This window comes from Rattus norvegicus, chromosome 9, assembly GCF_021556685.1.
Source record: "Rattus norvegicus strain SHRSP/BbbUtx chromosome 9, alternate assembly SHRSP_T2T, whole genome shotgun sequence".
NCBI lineage: Eukaryota > Metazoa > Chordata > Mammalia > Rodentia > Muridae > Rattus > Rattus norvegicus.
In genome coordinates, this window is record NC_141542.1 from 56,812,865 (window position 1) to 56,834,770 (window position 21,906).

The 21,906-nt window shown below is 46.1% G+C and overlaps 2 protein-coding genes across 7 annotated transcripts in view; one reads left to right on the forward strand and one right to left on the reverse strand.

The window, feature by feature from the left end:
* The first annotated feature begins 3,722 nt into the window (after positions 1 to 3,722).
* Positions 3,723 to 7,768, forward strand: Rpl31 (ribosomal protein L31). Its single transcript, NM_022506.4, has 5 exons — positions 3,723 to 3,751; positions 3,929 to 4,035; positions 5,870 to 5,995; positions 6,829 to 6,941; positions 7,146 to 7,768. Exons 2-5 carry the CDS (start codon positions 3,929 to 3,931, stop codon positions 7,175 to 7,177), a joined length of 378 nt encoding a protein of 125 aa, NP_071951.1. The 5' UTR covers positions 3,723 to 3,751; the 3' UTR covers positions 7,178 to 7,768.
* Tbc1d8 (TBC1 domain family, member 8) overlaps positions 7,722 to 21,906 on the reverse strand; it is a 110,055-nt gene continuing 95,870 nt past the window's right edge. For 4 of the 6 annotated variants that reach the window (NM_001191067.1, XM_087567598.1, XM_087567597.1 and 1 more), the window contains 10 exon segments: positions 7,722 to 8,667; positions 9,476 to 9,573; positions 9,726 to 9,815; positions 11,564 to 11,629; positions 11,895 to 12,135; positions 15,841 to 15,909; positions 16,454 to 16,552; positions 16,688 to 16,817; positions 17,675 to 17,960; positions 21,154 to 21,271. In NM_001191067.1, coding sequence (NP_001177996.1) covers positions 8,230 to 8,667; positions 9,476 to 9,573; positions 9,726 to 9,815; positions 11,564 to 11,629; positions 11,895 to 12,135; positions 15,841 to 15,909; positions 16,454 to 16,552; positions 16,688 to 16,817; positions 17,675 to 17,960; positions 21,154 to 21,271 — 1,635 coding nt within the window. In that variant the 3' untranslated portion in view covers positions 7,722 to 8,229. 6 annotated transcript variants of the gene reach the window in all.

Consider the following 21,906-nt stretch of genomic DNA (forward strand, 5'->3'; position numbering starts at 1 on the left):
CTAGGGAGTCACTTGAAGTTATAAGGATTGACTAGCCACTTGGTTTGGAGAAGGTTGTGTGCACAGAGCTCCACGCAGATGGATGCTAAGCCACCTATGAAAACTACCTGCTTTAGGAGCTTATGGTGTAGGAAACACACAGATGAGCTGCATGGAGCTAAGTTCCTTCCAGGGCTCTATTAAAATAGCTAGGTCTGTACTTCTGCCCTCTTTTGTAAAATGACGACGGCTCCTTCTTGGTTCTCTAGCTAGGATCAAGTTTGGAGACTGTGACACTGTTGTAGATATGTACTCTTGATGGCTCTATACCTGAGGGTGGGAGTGGGGTGGACAGGAAATATTTTCCACCACTGAGAGGAGCATTTACTTTTTGAAAGAACTTGAAACGAACCGTGTTTTTAAAGCATAAAGTCTGTATGGAATCTGACCCATATTTTTTATTTTACCCTAACATCGTCTACGGGTTAGAGATTGGGTTGTTCTGGAAACGAACATTATAGTTTAATGGCAGTCATACTTTAATTGATGGTTAGACTCCTAAGTGGGACAAGATTGTTAATGGGCACAGTGTATTCATTATCCTAAGGTTGTCTATCTGGAAGCCATTAAAAGAGGGTGGAGTAGGTTGTGCTCCTAATTTAATTTAGCTCTGCCTGAATTTTGCACATGTTCAGAATTTGGGTTAACTCTAAAAACTATTATTGTGTAATTTTCCACTAAATGCGTGCATCATGCGAATTGTAGTGGCTGACCTCTTCATTAACTTTGCTCATTAAAAGGCCATTTTGCAACCACATCTTTGTTCCAGAAAAACTATGACCTTCCTGTCTGGAAAAGTATAAAGTGTCTTGGCTCAAGAGTCAAGATTGAATGTGCCCTCGGTTTAAGATACTACAAATTAACTAAAACTGTAGCATCTTCTGTCTCTAACAACTAAAATGGTGCTTGTACAAACAGCATTGTTGTCATCGTTAGATAAGGTCTCACTGTGTAGCTCTGACTGGCCGGGAGCTCCCTATGTAGAGCAGACTGGTCTGGAACTCACAGAGATCCTCCTGCCTCTGCCTCCCACTCTGGGATTAAAAGTGTATGCCACCACACCCGGCTAGGTAAACTGTGTCCTAGTCATGACTTTTGCACTCTTGCCAAAATGTCCTAGTAAAAATTTAGTGAGATAAAATGACTTTAATTTTTGTTCACGTTGTACCCTGAAGCTCTCAAAGTCAACCACTAATATACTGAAAAAAAATCTAATTTGAGTAATCTAGAGAAATGTTGTTAGTGGTCAGAAGAAATTCATACTATGCAGATAAATAGCCTTGCTTTTCTGTGTCAACACTCATTAGAAATGAGACAGTGGAGGTTTTTTGATTTTGAATTTTAGCCTAATCATTGATGGACGGGCATGTCTAGTTTATTGACTCCTTAAATTATTCATGTTTTACTTTTAGCATAAAGTCATGAACTCACAGCCTTTTAAAAACTCAGCTTTTCTAATTAACCATTATTTATTAACCATGACTAATTATTATTTCTTGCTCAAGTCAGCACACTCTGACTAGTGGGCTCCTCTTAACTCTTGTTAGCCTATCCACAAACAGATTCCAATTTCTTTCTAGAACATCAGGGGCATGACTATTGATCTCCCACCCTGCACACAATCATGTATGCAATCAACTTCCCTCCTTATATTCTTTTACTTAACAAAAAGCATTGAAGGTTAAAATCTGGTGCTTAGGGCAAGTCTGCAAAGTGGTGTTGGGTAATGAATGGTGCTTCTTCTGTTCCCATCGCTGGCTCCTTCTGTTGGGACAGAGCTGAAAGTCTGCACAGCCATGCAATGCACAGCAGTCACTGGAGGATGAAGACACATATGAGAGACAGCCTAAGTTTGTCGAAGGCTAAAGCACATAGGTGTGCACACGCTACTACTGTGTCTGCCGAGCAAGGAAGATGATCCATGGCATGGCCCTGAGAATATATCCCGCTTATAAAAGACTCACACAAAAGTCACTGAGGTCGTCATTTTACAAAAGAGGGCAGAAGTACAGACCTAGCTATTTTAATAGAGCCCTGGAAGGAACTTAGCTCCATGCAGCTCATCTGTGTGTTTCCTACACCATAAGCTCCTAAAAGCCGGGCGTGGTGGTGCGCGCCTGTAATCCCAGTAGCTTGGGAGACTGGGGCAGGATTGTGCTTGAGAATTCAAGGCCAGCATCCTGGGTGTCAGCCTACCCAGTGAGAGCATTGGCATTGCAAGACTAAGATCCTGACTCCTTTATTAAAAAAAAAAAAGTCACCGAATCACATTGACTTTGCCTATCTAACAGGTCATACATTGTGTGGTTCTTATCAGTTATCATCTCTCTCCAAAACGGCCATCTCATGGAAAGTTACCTTTGAAATACTGGTTTTCATTTCAAATGCTGTCTGCATCATTCTCTGGTCCACTATTTGTGTCCTTGCTCAAAATCCCAAATTCATATTTTCATATTCTCTTTATCCCCTCTTCCCTCTCCCCACTTCAGTCTCTATTCTCCCTCCCCTCTTTCCTCCCTCCCTCCCTCCCTCCCTCTCCCCCTACTCTTGGATCTAGTCTCCTTGTGTAGCCAACCAAGGCTATCATAGTCCAGAATAGACCCAGCCCTAACTTAGTATCTCCTCTCTGCCTCCTGAGTGTATCGCTCCTGAATTCCTTTTAAAATATTTTTGAGTGACTCTGCTTGGGAGATCGCGTTGGAATTTTCTGAGCTCAACCCCTGTACCAACCAGCACTCCCTTGAACCCCTTCTGGTTTGTACTCCACTAGGAACTGGAACACAGCCTGTCCTCTCCTTTCCTCCTAGTCCCATGGGAGAAGTCATCAGACAGTGTAAAGTGTTTTTAGCCCACTGAACTACTGAACTCCTGATGACCTGACTCAGCCTACAAAGTTCTGGGAAAATAGACCAGCACCACCATACGTGTCTGTGGATGGACATTATTTTGAGAGAGAGAGAGAGAGAGAGAGAGAGAGAGAGAGAGAGAGAGAGAGAGAGAGAGAGAGAGAGAGAGAGAGAGAGCGCACTTGCATGTCTGCCCCAAGTCCTGCCTTTGGGGTATCCGTATGCACAGCATCCCTTAGCCTAAGGAAGTAGAGACCCAGGTTCCTTGTGAGATCGTGGAATGTCTGCGTGCCTGTCTTCTTGTCTGTGAGATCCTGAAACTTGCCCATTGCTGAAACCCCAATAGACAGGGGTTTCGGACATGTTTAGATTCTGAGATTTTTTTTCCCCCTACGAAAGTGCCTGGCATTTCCGTGAGGCATTTTCGACTTGGAAAATAAGTTCTTTGGTTGTGGTCTCAGTCATTCCCGGGACCTTCCGCTAAGCACACTACCTAATAGATTTAATAAATGTAGACTGAGTGAACCAGTGAACGCGAAAAGCTAACGAGAGTCTTCTCTCCGGGCCGGCTCTCTGAAACCCTGCTCAGGTTCGGATCTAAATCCTACAGACACTTCCATTTTCAAGGCAGACTACGTGAAGACTGTCAAGCTCTCCCCCGCCCCGCCCCCCGCCCCAGCCCCGGCTCTGCCCCGCCCATGCTGCTCGCTCTGCCCCGACGCGCACCGTATTTACGTCACAGCCTAACTTCCCCCCTCACCACACCTCTTCCTCCCTGCCGCCCCGTGACCCGGAAGTTGTACGGCTACGCGACTTTCCATCCCACAATCCCTCGCGCCTTTCCTTTCCAACTTGGGCCCGGCAGAGTGAGTATGGTTGCGGGGTCGTGGCTCTGAAATCCGGCTCCATCCGCTCCGGGCGCGGGGCGGGCAAGCTCGGTGTGATTTCTCTGCGGTCCGGGGCGGTGGGAGAACAGCCTGCCGAGGTCACCTTAGCCCGGACTTTCCCACTGCCTGCTTAAACCTCCCTATCCCTGCGTTTAGATGGCTCCCGCAAAGAAGGGTGGCGAGAAGAAGAAGGGCCGTTCTGCCATCAACGAGGTGGTGACCCGAGAATACACCATCAACATTCACAAACGCATCCATGGAGTGTGAGTACCGGGCGGTCGGTGTGGCTTGCGACCCCCTTCCGGCTCTGGGCTATCACTCTTAAGAGTCTTGCTTACAGACTCGGTGCTCAAGAGAGCACGCGGTTTTATTACTGTCTGGTGTGTAATCTGGACAGGTGAAAGTTTGCAAAAGGAAACCCTCAGTGACTCCATGCTGCAGAAAAGCAGCCGGTTACTCCCTGCTCGTCCTCAGATGTGAAAAAGGATTGTTTTCTTCCTCCTGACCATGCACATCCTTGCTAATTCGGGGCGAATTGTAATACTGGAGCTGGAAATGCTAAGGAGCGTGGGTTTATAAGGTGGCAGCTACGGAGAGTAAATTTCGTTGCCTTATTCCTTTTGCACACGTTCTGTTTGTATTCACATTCCAACCTGTAGAGTTGAATTTCTTGGACACGATTGTTCGGTCTTTTAGGGCAGATTTTACCGTGTTGAAACGTGTGTCTGCACATTGTGTCCTGCGTGAGGTCCTTGCCCAGGATTGGTGCTGCTTGTGGAGGGCCACGTTCCTTGTTTTATGGTTGGGGTGTATTGAGCACTGTCAAGCGCTGTTTAGGACTAGGAGAGAGTATATATTCTGTACTCCAAGTTTATGAAAGGGAGGTGACAAGGATTTTGAGTTGGAGATGGTTTTTGTGGTGCCTACTGTGTGTGTGTGTGTGGTGTGTGTGTTTGGGGAGGTGCTCACAGTGAAAGCTACTTAAGCCTTGATTAGAGCATTGTAGAAATGATGTGGGCTGTGGATGGGTATAATTTTGTTGAAAAGGCCCTATGTGAGAATCTCCAAGCTCCCCCATCCTTGGTAATTTCCTGATCCCAGTTGTGTGGTGAACTGTGTTCCACACCTGGCCTTCCCAGTTTCATTCAGGGTACTTCAGCCCAGTGCTCAATCTCTGCCCTCTGAAAACCACTGACTGACTGACTGCAGCCCTTTCTCTTTAATTGATGGCAGTGGTAGCAGGTTTTTTCCATTTCCTAACCATGATATTGAAGTTGTTCAGTGTTCCTTCTCTTTCCTGGTGCACCCTTCTTGGTCCTTGTAACCACGGGATTGGTTGCTTGCACGAGCTGGGTAACGGTTGGTGCAAGATAGATGTGAAGTGGGTTGTCTGGGCAGTAGACAGGTTGGTGGTGGGTAGAAGAGAGAAAGCGGTTGGTTTTTCTCTGCCTCACTTGAAGTGGACTTAACCAGGTGTAGACCTGAGGGGGTTTTTTTTTTTTTTGTTTTGGTTTTGGTTTTTTTGATTGGGTTTTTAAATAAGATCTCTGTAGATTGGTTTTAGGATTTGAGGTCTTCCCGCCCACCCTCCAGTTTGGGGATTATTGATGTGCACCACTGTGCCCTATAAGATTTGGTTTGGGGTTTTTGTTGTTTTGATAGCCCCCATCGTGTATCCTAGCTATGTAATTCATAAGAGTGTGGCTGCCTCGGTTCCACAGAATGTTGTCTTTGTACGAGTGTTTTGCCTGAATGCTTATATGATCTGGGCGCCAAACCTGGGTCCTCTGCAAGAACAGATATGATATTTTTAACCGCTGGATCATCTCTGCTCCCCAGAGAGAAATACTCCGACATTCAGTGTTTCTATGAGAGTAGGCCAAGTTGATGACTGATACTCTGGGAAAGTGAGTGGGATACTTGGATTGTAGGATGCTCCGAATTTTACCCCAACATCTTAAGTACTGATGCTAGTTGCTGGGCATTTCATGCTTGGTGAAAGGGTTCCCTTAACTAGTCTTAAAGGTTTTATGATGCCATGCCACTTACATGTGTAATTTATGATTAATTTTTATATGCTTGTGTTCTGAACTTTAGGGGCTTCAAGAAGCGTGCTCCTCGGGCACTCAAAGAAATTCGGAAATTTGCCATGAAGGAGATGGGAACTCCAGATGTGCGCATAGACACCAGGCTCAATAAAGCCGTCTGGGCCAAAGGAATAAGGTACTGAAGTTATTTGGTGCAGTGATGGCAGCCTGTCCAATTCCTTATATAGGACTGTGACAAGTCTGATGGTTCAGTTACCAGTTGGCATAGAAAAGCTACTGGAACAGAGGACAGGCTAATGTAATCCCTCTGCTGTAAGGGAGTCTGCAGTGTTAGAGCCTGATGAGATTTGAAGGAGCTATATTGGGTGTGGGAGAAAGCAGTGATTGGGAGCCTGAGGTGCTGGCCTCCCTGAGGGGAGGAGTCTTTCCCTGCTGCCCAGAAGGGCTGATGTATGTCATCACCTATAATGCGAAAGTGAGTTAACTGGGGTTGGGAGGGCCTTTTGAAAGTGGAGTAGAAAGATGGATGGTGTGCAGCTGGGAACCTTGCAACTGCTGTCGTAGGGATATGGCTTGGGGTGTATTAGATTATACAACAATGAACTGCAGTTATCTGCCTTGAGGTAAGGTGAGTGGTGTCACAAGAACGTGGAGAAGTTTGTACGGATCTGAAGCCTAAATGAGCACCTAGCATGTCCACAGATGAAGGAAGAAGTCAGCTGGGTTGCTTCAGCCAGGGTGGGGGGAGTGGCTGTGTGTACTTTTTATGTGAGTTAATGTCCTTATCTGATGATAGTCGTTTTCTGCTTCAGAACAATTGGTTATTATCTGTGGCCTTGACCTCCCAACAGGCGTGCATCCTGAGACCAGCCTGTTGCTTACTTAGCTGGGTGTATTTTTCAAGGTCACACAGCGTGTTCATCAGAGCATTGGGAACAGGGATAGATATGAATGCCACTGCCTTGTTTCTGTCAGAAGTGTTGACCTTAGCAACACGTTCTTTCTTAGGAATGTTCCGTACCGCATCCGAGTACGTTTGTCCAGAAAGCGTAATGAGGATGAGGATTCACCAAACAAGCTCTACACACTGGTAACTTACGTGCCTGTTACCACATTCAAAAGTAAGTCTCATAGTGTTCCAACTTTACCATGTCCAGTGAAGAGGTGGGCGGCAGACAGAATTATCAGACCTTCCTTAACAACTGCCTTGCTGTGGGAAGATAGTAAGGCGGCTTCTATGGAGGGGCTCAGGCAGTGGGTGGTGCAGTGTCCTCAGCCTGGGGTGGGATGAGTGGGTGCTGACTGGCTGTTAATCTTCCTTCCAGATCTACAGACGGTCAATGTGGATGAGAACTAACTGCTGAATGTCAAATAAAGTTACAGAATTGCCTCCAGGTTTTGCTTTTTCTTTTTGTTGTCTGCCCCATAAGTGGAATTTTTAGGTCTAAGGTTTATTTTGTTGGAAATTAATCTGAGAAGCTCTGTTCTGGACACACAGGAAATTGGAAGTATGTGAAACATTCTTTTCACAGAAGTCAGTGTATTAGTTGGGGTTGTGGGGGTGTTTTTGTTTGTTTTTGAGGGGTTACTCTGTGGTGGTGCTGCTTGTTCTGTAGACTAGGTTGGCCTGGAACTCAGAATTGACCTGCCTTTTCCTCCCTAGTGTTGCAATTAAATGTGTGCCACTGTGTATGTTTGTGGCTTTAACTACAAAGCTGAGGTGTTATATATGAGGTAAAGATTGAGGTTATAACTTGAGTGTGCTGAATTAATTTGTTGTGTGGGTCCCAGGAATTGAACCAGAGTTGTCGACCCTGGCTTTCCAGTCATCTTTGCCAACCAGTCTATTTCATTGCTGGAATGTGCTGTGTTTCCTTAAGATGGCATTTTGAAAGCATCAGTACAAAAAGAACGATTTTTATTAAAAACCTTGGGGGCCAACATTGAAGGCATGGTTTTGTACATGTTTTTGGAAGGGCATATAAAGTGAATTTGAGATATATTAAATGGTTTCAATTACCAGCATTGAAACAAAATTAGTGCAAAAAAAGCCAAATACAATTGTGCAGGCAATGGTTTTGGGATCTTAGAGGTGAGCTTGTTTTTGACCAGTGGGACAAATGAGCCTGGGGTTGATGTCTCTTGGTTGTGGTATCATCCTTTTCTTCATCAAAGGACAGACTCATACCAGGATCACAAACACACACTGGTTTCAGCAAATTGATAGTCACAGTGTAAACAGGGCATTCTTTCCACCACTGTCCTTGCGAATAAATAGAAATGTGTGAGACCTGCAGCGTTCCCCCAGCAGTGACAGAGGTTGGTTATCAGACTCAGCTTGTGGAGGTCCCTGGTTGTAGGCTAATAGTCCTTGCTTTGGTGTGGTCGGCTCCAGTGTTCTCAGACAGCTTACAGGCTATTCAGCTTCAGCTCTGGCTGTGATGGGTGGCTCATTTCCATTGCTTTGAGACTGTACTGATTGAGCTTGGCATTTTCAAGTTTGGATTTAATGTTGAGTGGCTTTTCAAAAAAATTCACCAGTGACTGCTCAGTGAGAAGGGACGCCAAGATGTGTTCAAGGGACACGGTCCAGTCCCCTTCCGTCTCAGGGAAGGCCTGGGGACTCTTCCCAGCCTCAGCAAAAACTGAGTCCTGTTCAGGAGGAGCTGAGGCCTGCGGCTCCTCACATTCTTGGGAGCAGCTTCCTGAGCTGCTACCTCGCTGGCCCACTTCTCCGATCTGCAGCAGCAGAGTGGTTACTGTGGCGATGGCTTGATACAGATCATTTTCCTCTGGATCCTCATGGAACATACTGTACAGAGTTTTGCAGAACTGGATAAATTCTCTCTAGAAATTAAAAGAAAGCCATAGACAACAGCATGAGGATGGAGGTATGATATCATACTGTCAGAAAAGTGTATGGGAACTCAGTTCTGAGACTGCTGTAATCTGAGGTCTTCCTGCCTCTCCAGTAAAAAACACTGGGTGACAGTTGAGCAGCATTTGGAAAGGTACTTTTATTCTAAGCATTTTAATCAAGGGGGTTTCTGTGCTAACGTTGATCAGTAATGTATCAGCTCATAGAATGTGTGTACTCTGCTAGTAATCAAGACTGGGGTGTAGCACATACCTTGAAGCCCAATACTTAGACAGGTAGGTGGAGTTGAGCTATAATGTTAGGGGGTTTGGGTGAAACATCTAAAACTTTTATGTTGCAAAAGTAGGCTGATACTTGACAGGATCTTTTTATTTTAAAAACAAATAGTGCAGATAGCTCTGGCTGACTATTACATATGTGAAAGACTGTGAAGACCAGGAACTGTCTACCTGGCTTCCTGTTCAGTCAGACTTGAAGTAAGGTAGAGAGGGACACCTACCTGTTGGTTTTATGCACAACTGTCCCTGCCTTGACTACAACACAGTTTTTTAAAGTCTCCGTACATGGCACAGGAAAATCACTGCAGTCTCTCACAGGAGCACACCTAACTTTAAGCCTGCATTTCTCAGATTAGCAAGAAGAGCCTTTTCGCAAGAAACCAGACTAAAGAGATGGGGCGTGTGGAAGGCTGCCTTGTTATCTGCAGCCTCCTGTTGTATAGAGGTGACTGGAACACAGCACTGTTGTGGGAAGTCAAGGTGTAAGAGCAGTCCTTACCTGACTCATTTTGGGCAACTCTTTCTCCATTTTATCCTTTTCTTTGGCTAAATCCTTAATCATCTGTTTCAGTTGTTTCTGATAATCAATTGTGTCACCTTGATGAAGGGAAGCAACAGTGTAAATTCTATGAAATAAGATTAGGATAGTGAGGGAACGGGACCCCACACTAAGCCCATCAAGCAGCACTGTCCATGGACTGAATGGTAAGGGAGAGGAGGCTGCTAGGAAGCAGTGACAGCATGCTCACCATTGGGCCTGCCCAATACCAGGGGTCTTGAAGTTGACAGCAGAGGATTCTTCAATGGCGACTGGCTGTCTCTGTCATTTTCAGTGAGTGCTTAAAGGAAAAATACTTAAATTGAATACATCTCATTAAAGAAGCAAGAGCAAAAATCTAAGTCATCAGAGCCCAACCTTGTAAAATGAGCACCTGTGCGGTAAGTGCTTTATAGACATACATAGCAAATTTATACACAGACACTGCTGGTGTGGGCCTGGAAAACAGCTAATGCTGTAACAAACCTCCTTGAATTTACAGTGAACACATCATTACTGTATTTAGATAGTGTGAGTGAGTGGTTAGGATGATGTTTCCCATGGCCTGGCTGTCTTGTGGAAGCCCACCTGTCTCTGGCAGGCCTTGTTCTTGCTCTTACCTTCCTCTCAGAAAGTCTCCCTGGCTCGCCTATGTTCCCCTTGCTCCTGTTAAACTGCTTTTCTTCCATCTTCCCCCATGCCTTGTATCCATCTTACTTCCACATCTACCCTAAGTTAATTTTATATAACACAATGAACAGCACTGCCGTTCCGTTCTGCAGTCTGTGGTGTTAGGCTTTATCTGGTCAGGCCAGACATTGTATACTCATCCTGCTCCTTCCTGAGAATCTGGGCTGTTAGTGGTTACTGGGGACAGGAGAAACATTTTCTTCATAGTCTTGCTCCTATCGATAAAACTGCAGCCGTGATCACAGAGTCGCCAGAAGACATCATCAGGAATGGGGGAGTGTTACCACATACATATGATACCCATGTATGGAAATGTATAGTGAAGCCTTTTATGTGTAATATGCTGTTGAAAACTTACAATTCTAAGTGCTTCACTATTCTGGCTAAAAGTGGTCAGTGAGTGTACCTTTCAGAAAATGTTGGAAATGAAAAAGACTCAAACCACCCACCACCACAGTTCAAAAGCATTAGATGTGACCAAGAGGGAATGCTATATTCAACGTCAGGAAAAACTGAAGTTTGAATGGTGTGACCATTGGCTGGAGAGAGAGCCACTCTTGAGAGGACTCGGGTTCTAGTCCAAATGCTCACATGGGAGCTCACAAGTAACTCCAGTCCCAAGAGACTGGATGCCCCTGGCCTCTGCCAAGGACCAGGCACACACATAGAACACAGGCTTACATGTGGACAAAATGCCCATATACTGTGTGACCAAGCAACCAAAACCTAAGAACCTAAAGACGAGCAAGATAAAGACAATTAGAGTCTACTCATGGAGTTTTGGCAGTTTTCCTAAATCTAAGTGTTTAGAATTCAAAATAGAGAAGAGCTGTTTCAAGATGTCAAAGAATGAAGTCAAAAAATAAAATTCTATGTCCTAGAAGTATTTGCTGACAGAATTGGTTAAAATGTCTATTACTGAAGCCTACATATTTCAATTAGTGTCAGTCAATACTTCAGTGATAAATGCATCATAATACCTGATCTCATTGTCTACAGAGCCACAGTCTCAAAATGAGCCTAATAACAGTGGAGGGAGGGAAGTCCCTATAGCCCTAGCACTTGGGAGGCAGAGGCAGGTAAATACCTGAGTTCCAGGGAAATCAGGACTACACAGAAGCTCCAGTCTCCCCACCCCTCAAAAGCCAGGCGCAAATGCAGTAGCTATAATAAAAATGAGTCGGCACAACTGTATCCTACCAATCTTTAACAAAGGAGAATGCCCCAGGAGGAAAAGCACAGTCCTTAACAAATGGTGCTGGGAAAACAATCTCCACGAGAAGAGAAATCTAGAAAGAGCCGTGCGGTGGACGGCATGCGTGGAGATGGCCTTGGGTTGGAGCACAGCCTGACTCTTACCTGGGGGGATGTGAAGCCTGTAGAGCAGCTTGATCTTCTCACTCATCTCTCCATTGTACATCACGTCTGTAGGGTTCAAGAGGAAGGGGTGCAGGTGAATCCCAGACTGTTTGCTTTTATGCACACCGCAAACCAGGACCACACCTTAGATACCTCCCATTCCTGACGGACATTAAGGGTAACTCAGGCAGGAGCCTGCAGAGCAAACTGGAAACCACATGATTTTAAGCAGGCTAATTATAAGTATCTATTGTATGGATCTGCCTGCCCTCATCTTTTCACAGATGAATGCCAAGTCAGCTCACTGAAGGGAGACAAAGTCTACTCATACCTAGACAGCTTACGAAGGCTTTGAACTCTATGAGCTGGTCCATGTTGTCATCCAGAAGCCTGAAGATCCTCTCAGCAAGGATCTCTGTATGGGCCCCGCAGGTCCATGGCGATACCAACTGGAATAGGTGTGCAAACTGGCAGGCATCGATGCGGTACTGTTCAGCATAGGGCCTGCTGGGATCATGGCGCAGGGCTATGGGCCTGTGATGCTCCCAGTAACAGTTCATCATGTGTGCTCTCTTAAAATATGAGAGAGAAAAGCTGTGTCACACAGGACCATTGATGCCTGGGGAGGTTGTACACAATTAAAGCAGAGGCCTCTACTGCTCTCTCATGTGGCCATTTTGCCCCCAAAAGTGCTGCTTATTGAGTGGCAGGCTGTGTGCAGACATGAAAAAACTGTCAACCCTTAACCCCAAAGCCAGTAATGCTGAAATAAAGACAAACATCCTTCAACAGGAGGACGGCTACACTAATGGCCATGTGGATGTGTTTCCTTCTTTTTTTTTTTTTTTTTTTGGTTCTTTTTTTCGGAGCTGGGGACCGAACCCAGGGCCTTGCGCTTCCTAGGTAAGCGCTCTACCACTGAGCTAAATCCCCAGCCCCGATGTGTTTCCTTCTTAACCTTGTCCATGTGAATTTTGATTTCATTATGAAGGTTTTACAATTTTTAAAAATTTATTCTTTGTGATAAAATCATGACACAAAATTTATCATTTTATCCAGTTTTAGATGCATGATTCAGTTGACATAGTTTTAATTATGAAGATACTTATTATTTTCACTAAAAACGGTTGAGATTCAGAAAGGATACCCAGATATACAGAACTTGGAAGGAGCTAGTGGTAATAGCTAGTAGGCTACCAGTTAGGATAACAAAGGTTCACAGTGAGATACAGAAGCCAGACTTCCTAGTGCATTTTTTATTTTCTGAGTTGTTTCTGTATATTAACAACTTTAAATTTTAAAGAAGTAGTGCATTCAAGTCCTAGGAATTAATACGCTAAAACAATCAGAACTTGCCCCTTTGCTGAAAGAAGTCTAGTGTCTCGATAAAACCTTCACATACAAAATCTCATTCGGCAAAAACTGATGCTGCCTTTAATGGGTCAGACCAAGCACCAACACTACAGAAGGCCAGTGCTAGTGTCATAGTCATTCCAACAGTCCACATTCTGCATTACAGAAGGGGCACCTAAATGTCTACACCATGTACACTTCTGTGTATCCACAGGCAGACTTAAGAGGGAGACTCACTTCACTGCATTGGCACCAATTACTGTACAAGGAAAGGCCACAGCAGCAACAGGGTGGGCAGGTCACTGCCAATTTTTGCTTACAAATTTGTTTTTCTTTGATGATGAGAAAGTAGGTATGATTTTATGTCTTAATGCAGACCATGGAAGGAAGTGAAGTAAGAGCTCAAGTGCTCTTGGGCATAATCACCCAGCACAATGTAAGAATTTAGCTGATCGGGGTTGGGGATTTAGCTCAGTGGTAGAGCGCTTGCCTAGCAATCGAAAGGCCCTGGGTTCAGTCCTCAGCTCCCAAAAAAAAAAAAAAAAAAAAAAAAAAAATTTAGCTGATCATTTGGGTCAGCGTGTCCATGGTCTCAACTGGAGAGAGAATGAGACATCACAAGTCTGGGCTCAGAAATTCAAAGGACTTCTTGAGTAATAAAAGAGATGTTATCAAGAACTAGTCATCATTCACCTCCTCTTTCTATGTGGCAGGACCTGCCCATGCAAGGTGTGCTGGTTAATTTTTAATGTCAACACAATCCAGAATCACCTGGGGAGAAACTTAGTGGGGGAATTTCCTAGACAAAGTTGGCTTATGGTGGGCAAGTCCAGGGAGTGAGGGTGTCTTGGTTGTTAATTGATGTAGAAGACCCAATGCATTGTGGGTAACATTTCCTAGAAACAGGATCCTGAAAAACCTAAGAGAAAGCTAGCAGCAAGCAAAGACTCAAGGGTGCAGTTACTCCCTTGGCTCTTGATTGTGGCTGTGATATGACTAGCTGGTTGAGTTTACCTTGACCTCCCTAAAATAATGGACTTTAACCTGGAATTATAAGCTAAGCAGTGTTGTTTTGGTCAGGATATTCTGTCATAGCAACAGAAGTAAAACTACATAACATGGCAAGCATTCTACTACTGGCTGGCTACATCCCAAGGGCACACCCCTACTTTATATGTGTGTGTGTGTGTGTGTGTGTGTGTGCGTGCGTGTGCGTGTGTGCGCGCGCGCACGCAGAGTCAGAGAACATTGTGGATGTAGGTCTCTACTTCCACTAAGGGTTTCTGAGGACTGAACTCGGCTTGTGGCACTTGGGGGCAAGCATTTTACCCACTGAGTTATTTGCTAGTCTCTTGCCGTGGTTTGATTTGGTTTTTCCACTACGAGGCCATCCTGCCTCCTCTTTAATTAAAAGAATATTTACAGCAGTCAGCGAGAGAGCAGGCTGGTGAGTCCTAGGAAAGGAGGAGGTAAACCGAGGACAGCATACTCTGGTGAACCTACTGAGTAATTATAAATCAGGGTGAGGGGATTCCTGTGTGATTCTCATCCAAAGGCTGAGAGATGCACCTAACACCCAACCAGAAGACAATGCGCCCCACTACGCAAAAGCTAAGTTCAGTGCTTGGGAGGCAGAGGCAGGTGAATATCTCAGTTCCGGGCCAGTGAGACACGCGCACGCGCACGTGTACGCACGCACGCACTCAAGGATTAAAAATCTAGTTTGCTATTGCCAGCTTAAAATAAAACAGGGTTCAGGGTTTGGGATTTAGCTCAGTAGTAGAGCACTTGCCTAGCAAGCGCCAGGCCCTGGGTTCGGTTCCCAGCTCCGAAAAAAAGAAAAAATAAATAAATAAAACAGGGTTCTCAGGCTGGAGAGATGGCTCAGTGGTTAAGGGTACTGACTGTTCTTCCAGAGGTCCTGAGTTCAATTCCCAGCAACCACATGGTGGCTCACAACCATCTGTAATGGGATTCAATGCCCTCTTCTGGTGTGTCTGAAGACAGCTACACTGTACTCACAAACAAATAAAAATTTAAAAAAACCACAGGGCTCCGTAGTTTGCTATGATATTACTAGTTTAAAAATACACTGGACTCTGGGTCAGCACACATGCAAGAGGCATTATTGATAAACTGTTAGGGTGAGAGATTAAATAAAAATTTAAAGGCTAACCGTGCCCAGTTAGTGGTGCATGCCTGTAATCCCAGCTACTTGACACATAGAAGCATCACAAGCAAGAAGCTACCTTTGCAACTTAGTGAGATGCTGATTCAAAAAAAAAAAAAAAAAAAAGTGCAGTGCCCTAAAAAGCCAACCAGAAGACATTGTACCCCAACAACAATAATAGTGATGATTATACAGCATAAGGAAGAGTTGATGTCACCATGGGAAAATACATGGAGCAGCTACAGACCAACTACACAATGGAAAGTATGTATAACAGCTAGTGCACGCTGAGGGGCAGACACAGGTAAACACCATTTCAGAGTAGTCACTGTCTCTACTCTGGACCTGGAACCCATGCTCACAAGTACATTGCAGAATGGTGAACATCAGACCAGAGCGCAGCAAATACCTCTCCACCAGTGCCCAGCTGCTTGGGTACAGGGCCTACACAAGCCCTGCTGGGCTGTCCTGAGATCATGCCAGCTCCTCCCTTCACGTGTCAGCCTGAAGCTGGACTCAGAGAAGCCTGACACACATACAAGAGACACTAACCCGTTAACAGAGTATTAAGGAGGGGATTTTCAAGTTCAAGTAGACAGGCTAGCTCTAGCTTCTGCTACCAGAGAAAGAATGTGGCAGGCCCCCTTGGGCAACTAGAGCCCTTAGAAGGCAGCACAGGCCCACCCGCAGGCCAGCCGGGCCCTGTGTGCTAGGACCTGGCTCAAGACCCAGGACTCCCTCCTAGATTTCCTACCTTGAATAAGTCATAGAGTTCCTCGAGGTCCTCAGGAAGAATGGAGACTTCTGGGATAACAACACGGAGCTTAGGGAAAGAATGAACAGTGATGGAGTAAGAGCCAGGCCTACACCCCCAACCCTACACAATCAGAGAAGGGTGGGACTCTCCCTCCTAGTGGGGGACATGCAGCACCCTTGTCTCAGTAGAATGAACTCTCGCAAGATTCAGGTTAAGGTGTTTTGTCTTCATCCTTCTAACTTGCAGTGTTCTGAGCCAGCCCGTTAAGCTCTAATGGAGGTGAAGTCGCTGCTGAGACTCCAGGTTGACAGCTGCTTCTGAATGACAACGCTTACTGCAGGCCATCTGCCCAATTTTTATAGCCCGTACTCCATCTCCTACTAAACCATAGGCGTTATCCCTGTCTTATAACCATGGAGACCGAGGCTCGCAGTAGTTAGCTGCTCACCATTTGACTCTTGAAAACTCATTGTTTCTATGTAATATTGTGGCTACTAGGCTTTTAGTTCAGAGGGCAGAGAGAAGGAAGCACCTCTTCTCAGGTTTTATGACCAGTGAGGGCCTCACAGTCAGCTCTATCCCATGAGCCCCGTGGAGGTGTCCTGCTCACCACGTTCTGCTTGGTGGTGTCCTCGTGGCCTTGCAGGACCCTGATCCTGTGCTTGCAGCGTAGATGCTCAATCTGCTCCACAGACTGGTTTCCAAATTTCTGCATAGACACAGGGCCTGCTGAGTCCAGAGCTAACAGGAAGCAGCCAGAAACCCTCCTCCGCGTCCATATCCCAGGCACACTTTCGCTCCCAACTAGGAAGGGACCTTGGAGGATGGAAAAGGGTTCCTGTACCTCATAGGAGTCCCGGATCAGGTCAGCAATGTCGGTCACAGGACAGGGCTCCTGATCATCAGAGAAAAAGGCATGGTGGCTGCCAATGGGGGGCCCCGGGCTGTCTTCATTCTTAATGTGATCTAGAAACCTGAGCACACCCCCACAGTTAAAACCCACATCTACCCTCAAGAGGAGGACACTGTGCACATGCAATTCCAGAATACTGTCCCACTCTTAACACTCAGAGCAGGACAAGGCATCAAATATCATGGTCTCTCCAGCAGAAGCAGGAAGCACTACTAAAGTTAGGCTTGTAGACCTGGGCATTGCTAAGCCTTGAGACTCCAGTAAAGTCATCATAAACTGTGTCTATAAGGTTTTAAGCATCCAGCTGGTGTCTTTTTTTTTTTTTTTTTTTTTTTTTTTTGGTCACTCTAGCTTACTTACTGCTATACCAGTGGTTCTCAACCTCCCCAATACTGTGGCCCCTCTAATATAGTTCCTCATGTCATGGTGACCACCCCCCAGCCAAATTATTTTGTTGCTACTGTTATGAATCTTAAACACTTGATGCACAGTATACCTGATATGCAATCCCAAAAGGGTCAAGACCCACGGGTTGAGAACCATTGCTCTATACGTAGTACTTGACACTTCTACTTGGCTACCCGTGCATGAGCCAGCATTTCTGGTCCTCAGTCCTGTTCAGCACCACGGTGATTCCATCTAAGATCTTCTTAGAAGACAAAAGTATTTAGGGCCCCATTCTTCCTGAACTCTCATTTGCCAGAAAGAGAGAAAATGGCCACCTCTGTAACCCAGTTGTGGTGCCACATGACAGACTCATTCTGGAGAGACCACACGATGACAGGTGCCAAGGAGCAATGTGGAACAGAAAGCTTCCACAGATGTGGCACACACACTGTGGCCTCCCTCTGTGGTCTTCCCCAGCTTCGAACTACTCCACTCCCCCATGACCCACAGGAGGCAGCAGCCAGAGCCCACCTGCTGAGGATCATCAGGGCCTGTCCGTCATCTTTGCTACTGCACAGTTCCTCTGCGTTGGCTTCCAGCACAGCCAGCCCCAGCTGGAAGATGGCCTTGATCCCATCGTAGAAGAAGCAATCGACGACGTTCACGGCACTCTCCAGAGGCATGATACTGAGGAACAGAGTCAGGAACCAGGAGAGAGAGATGGACGCCAAGGCCGACAGGTCGCTCATGTGCTCGGCCAACTCTGGAAGGTGCTCCTTGATGAGCTCCTCAAACACAGACTGGTCCACCTGAGCCCCTGCCAAAGAGAACAGGAAGCCTCTGTGGGGAAGACTCATGCTTTCTAGCAGAGGGCCAAAAATAAGCTTGCTCTAAATAGTGTCATGAAATAGGAGCTGGAGTCTAGAAATGGGCTTAGTTCAGACTCTTGACTCTGACCACAGCAATTCAATACAAAGACAGCCTTTCTGAAAACCAGTGTTTGTTTCATCAGTGGGGAAAGGGGCTCCAACCCCATCAAGAATTCCATTCTTTGATGGGTGGAGATGGTGTACATCTTTAGTCCCAGCACTTGGGAGGCAGAGGCAGAGGCAGGTGGAACTCCGTGAACTCGAGGCCATCCTAGTTAGTGTACAGAGCTGAGTCCCAGGATATTTGTGGCTATCCAAAGAAGCCCTGTCTAAAAAAAACAATCCTTTCTTCAAAAGAAACCAGCAACAGAATGCAAAGATGAGCTTAACTAGAGAAAACTTTGGCAGCACATCTCCCTAGCACTCTCAAACCCGAAGCAAACAACTCCCGCAGCTTTGTAAGAAGCTAACAACCAGTTTCCTTTGTAAAATAACCCAAAGCTGGCCTTTAGATAGCAGTAAACACAGAGAAACATGTTCAAAATGGTGAGTTGTCTGTGACATGCACACTTAAAGCCACAGGACAGATAGGAAAAGGACAATCCCAGGTATTAGCAAGGACTCGGAACAAGCTGAGGCTCGCACACTGCTGCAACAAAATACTAAGTGACCCAGTCGCATCCACTCGGTAAGACTGGTGTCGTCTTACTACCTAATGCCATTCCTCTAACCCTGTACCCACAGTCCTCCTAGGGAAACATGGAGAGAATGACATGAATATTCACTGAACTTTATTTCATAGGCTCAAACTGAAGTCCACCAGAATCTCATCTGGAACCAGTTCAGTGGGAAGCCGTCAAGATCCCATGAGGCCCACTCTATCTGTGGTTAGATTAAGGCTGGATGGAAGAAGGGAATACTGCCTTTCCCTGCTCACCCTCCCTCTTGTTGACAGGTTCCTTCCCTTATCACTTCCCTACTATAGTGTTCCTTCACTGGTGTCTCTAATGACATCTGAGGACCAGCAGCAATCCAACAGTCCTTCAGGTCTTCAGGGGAAAATGGGGAATGTTAGACATCAGGCTTCATGTACCCAGAAACCACTGGATTCTCTGCCTCTCCACTGTTAAACACTCTTAGTCAGACTGTATCCTGTAAGCCAGTCTAATGAGTCCCCTAATATACATCACTCTGTCAGTTCTATTCCTCCAAGAACATTGACTAACACAGCAACAGGTCAACCTAAGGACCTAGGTCTACAACACAGCAGAGCAAACTACCTATATATACCAGGGCAGATGCTTGCCACAGACAGTGTATGAAGGAAGCCAGACACAAAACACGTCCTTCCAGAGCAGGCCAACATCAATGTAGGTGACAGAAACCAGCTACAGGCAGCAAAGTGACCTGTAGTGAGGGGTATGCTCTAAACTGTGCACTCTTTTCTAACAGCAGCAGCAGTCACACACATACAATACACACACATGTGCGCACACACACACACACACACACACACACACACACACGGTTACCGCAAACTGTCTCATAGCAATATTTAGCAACCAATGGCTTTACAATGCTTCTTCTGGTGATACCACAACTCACTTCTTGATATTCTGCACTCCTCCCATAAAACAAAGTGAAACGGGAAGTAAGCCAGCTGCCCACTGCCCACTTGGGCAAGGGAGAGAGCCAGGTGCCCAACAAGGGCACACACATATACAAAATAACACACAGCCTGAGCACACACATCCCCATTCCACGTTTTACTCCTCCAAGCTGACGGACCCTTCAGTTCTTAGAAAACAGTCTTCAACAGTATCAGCTTCCCGATTAGGGCCTGCAGCCAGACAGGCGCCAAATTCTCTATCTCCCTGGGTTTTTGTTTGTTCCTATACTAACACCGTAGTTTCTTTCTCTTTTAAGTTATATTTATTCATGTACACATGTGTGTGTCTGTATGTATGTGCATGAGAGACAGACAGACAGACAGGCAGAGGCAGAGGCAGGTGGTGGAGGACATGCATGGAGGTGAGAGAACAACATTCTGGAGTCAGTGTCTCGGCTCACAATGCCTAGCACACAGTACATTTACCCACAAGGCTGCCTGGCCTGCCCAGCCACCTTAATTTTGTTATATTTATTTAGTTTTTTCAATTCAGGGTCTCTCTGGTATAGCTCTGGCTGGCTTGGAACTCACTGTCCAGACTAGGCTGAACTCAAACTCACAGAAATCCTGCTGCCTCTGCCTCCCAAGTACCAGGATTCAAGGTGTGCACACCCCACCCCGCTACCCTAACTTTAAACCACTTTGACGCCTCATCTGGATCACTAAGAAGTACCCCTGAGAGTATCGTCCACCTTGATGTAGGAGAGGTGCTCAGGTTTAGGGGGACAAGACAGTTCTCCCACAAAGGCTGCAAGAAAAGGAGCAAGGATGTTTCACCTAACTCTGCTTCCCAGTTGGGAATGGGAGTGCATGCTCCAACGTGCATCCCTACTGTGGAGCCCACACCTGACCTTCTCTGTGCAGGTGCTGGACCCTTCGAACCTTCAAAACAGAGCCAACCAACCTGTCTTTTATGTGACCAGCACCAAGTAACAAAAAGTGGACCACCATAAACCCAAAGAAACCTTTATCACTGTCTTCTTCTGTGAGGGCACTGCCTCTCCCTGTCCAGGCCACAGCACCCATGCAGTCCCTGATGTTTTACACTGATGTGTTCCTCGACCTGGGGACTTTCCCTTCCCTCTTGTAGATCAGCTATTTATTTCAATCCACTGGTTTTTCAACCCATGGAGTTACTGATTTTACTTTGTTAGTATGACAAGAGAGGATTTCCCTGAATTAAAAGGTTGGTGTGTGTGGTGTGGTGTGGTGTGTGTGGTGTGGTGTGGTGTGGTGTGTGTGTGTGTGTGTGTGTGTGTGTGTGTGTGTGTGTGTGTGTGTGTGTGTTGCAGACTTGACTGAGGAAAGCAGAGGTAAGTTATGAGCAGGATAACAATGACTGTCCTCCCCAGGCTTAGGAACCACTCCCCAGATATGGAGGAGGAGGAGGGAACAAGGGAGGAGAAGAGGATGGGAGGAGGAAGAAAAAGAGGAGAAAGAAGAGGAGGAAGAAGAGGAGGAAGGCAGTTTACCGATCACCCGGTGGTTGAAGTAATCAGGCAGCATCCGCTCACACACAGCCACCAGCAGCCAGAAGGCTTCCTCCTCCTTGGCGTACAGCAGCAACACAGAGGTCAGGATGTTCATGGACTGCATTGCACGGAGGGGCAGAAAGGGGACCATTAGTGCCCAGGCTACATAACAGCACACGAACATCCACAGCATGCACACAAGACGCCCTGGGTCTGAACTACAAAGGGTAGAGCTCCCTAAGCATGGCAGCAGGAGCACAGTGGTCTTGGTCTACACCGTGGTGGCTGTGAGACAGCTTCAGGCTGGGATCAATCCAGCTATCTTCTATACATTCAGACAGCAGAGACACACGCATATACTTCGACTGCCCACTGGCTCTGCTCATTACCAGAAAATTAAATCTTCTATTTTCAAATGTCAGTCTCCTTCTGGGTTGTTGTTTGAATCCCTGGATTATGTGGCACTTGCTAGCTGCACCTTCCCACTTAGATGGCTTGCAGACCTCTTTCTCAATTCCGATAGGAAAGTGACTGCCCCAAAGCACCCTTTTCTCCGTGAGAGCACTGCCACATCAACCCTATGATCTCTGCAACAGTCTCAAGGCTAATTAGTTATCCCACTCCACCTCCAGTGTACATCCGTCCCCAAGCCCCCTTCCCAGATGATCAGCCTATTTGACCAGGCACTTTGGAATATCAATTCTGGGAACGGTGCTTGTCTAGACGGCCAGAAACAGCAGAAGCCTGGGGTGA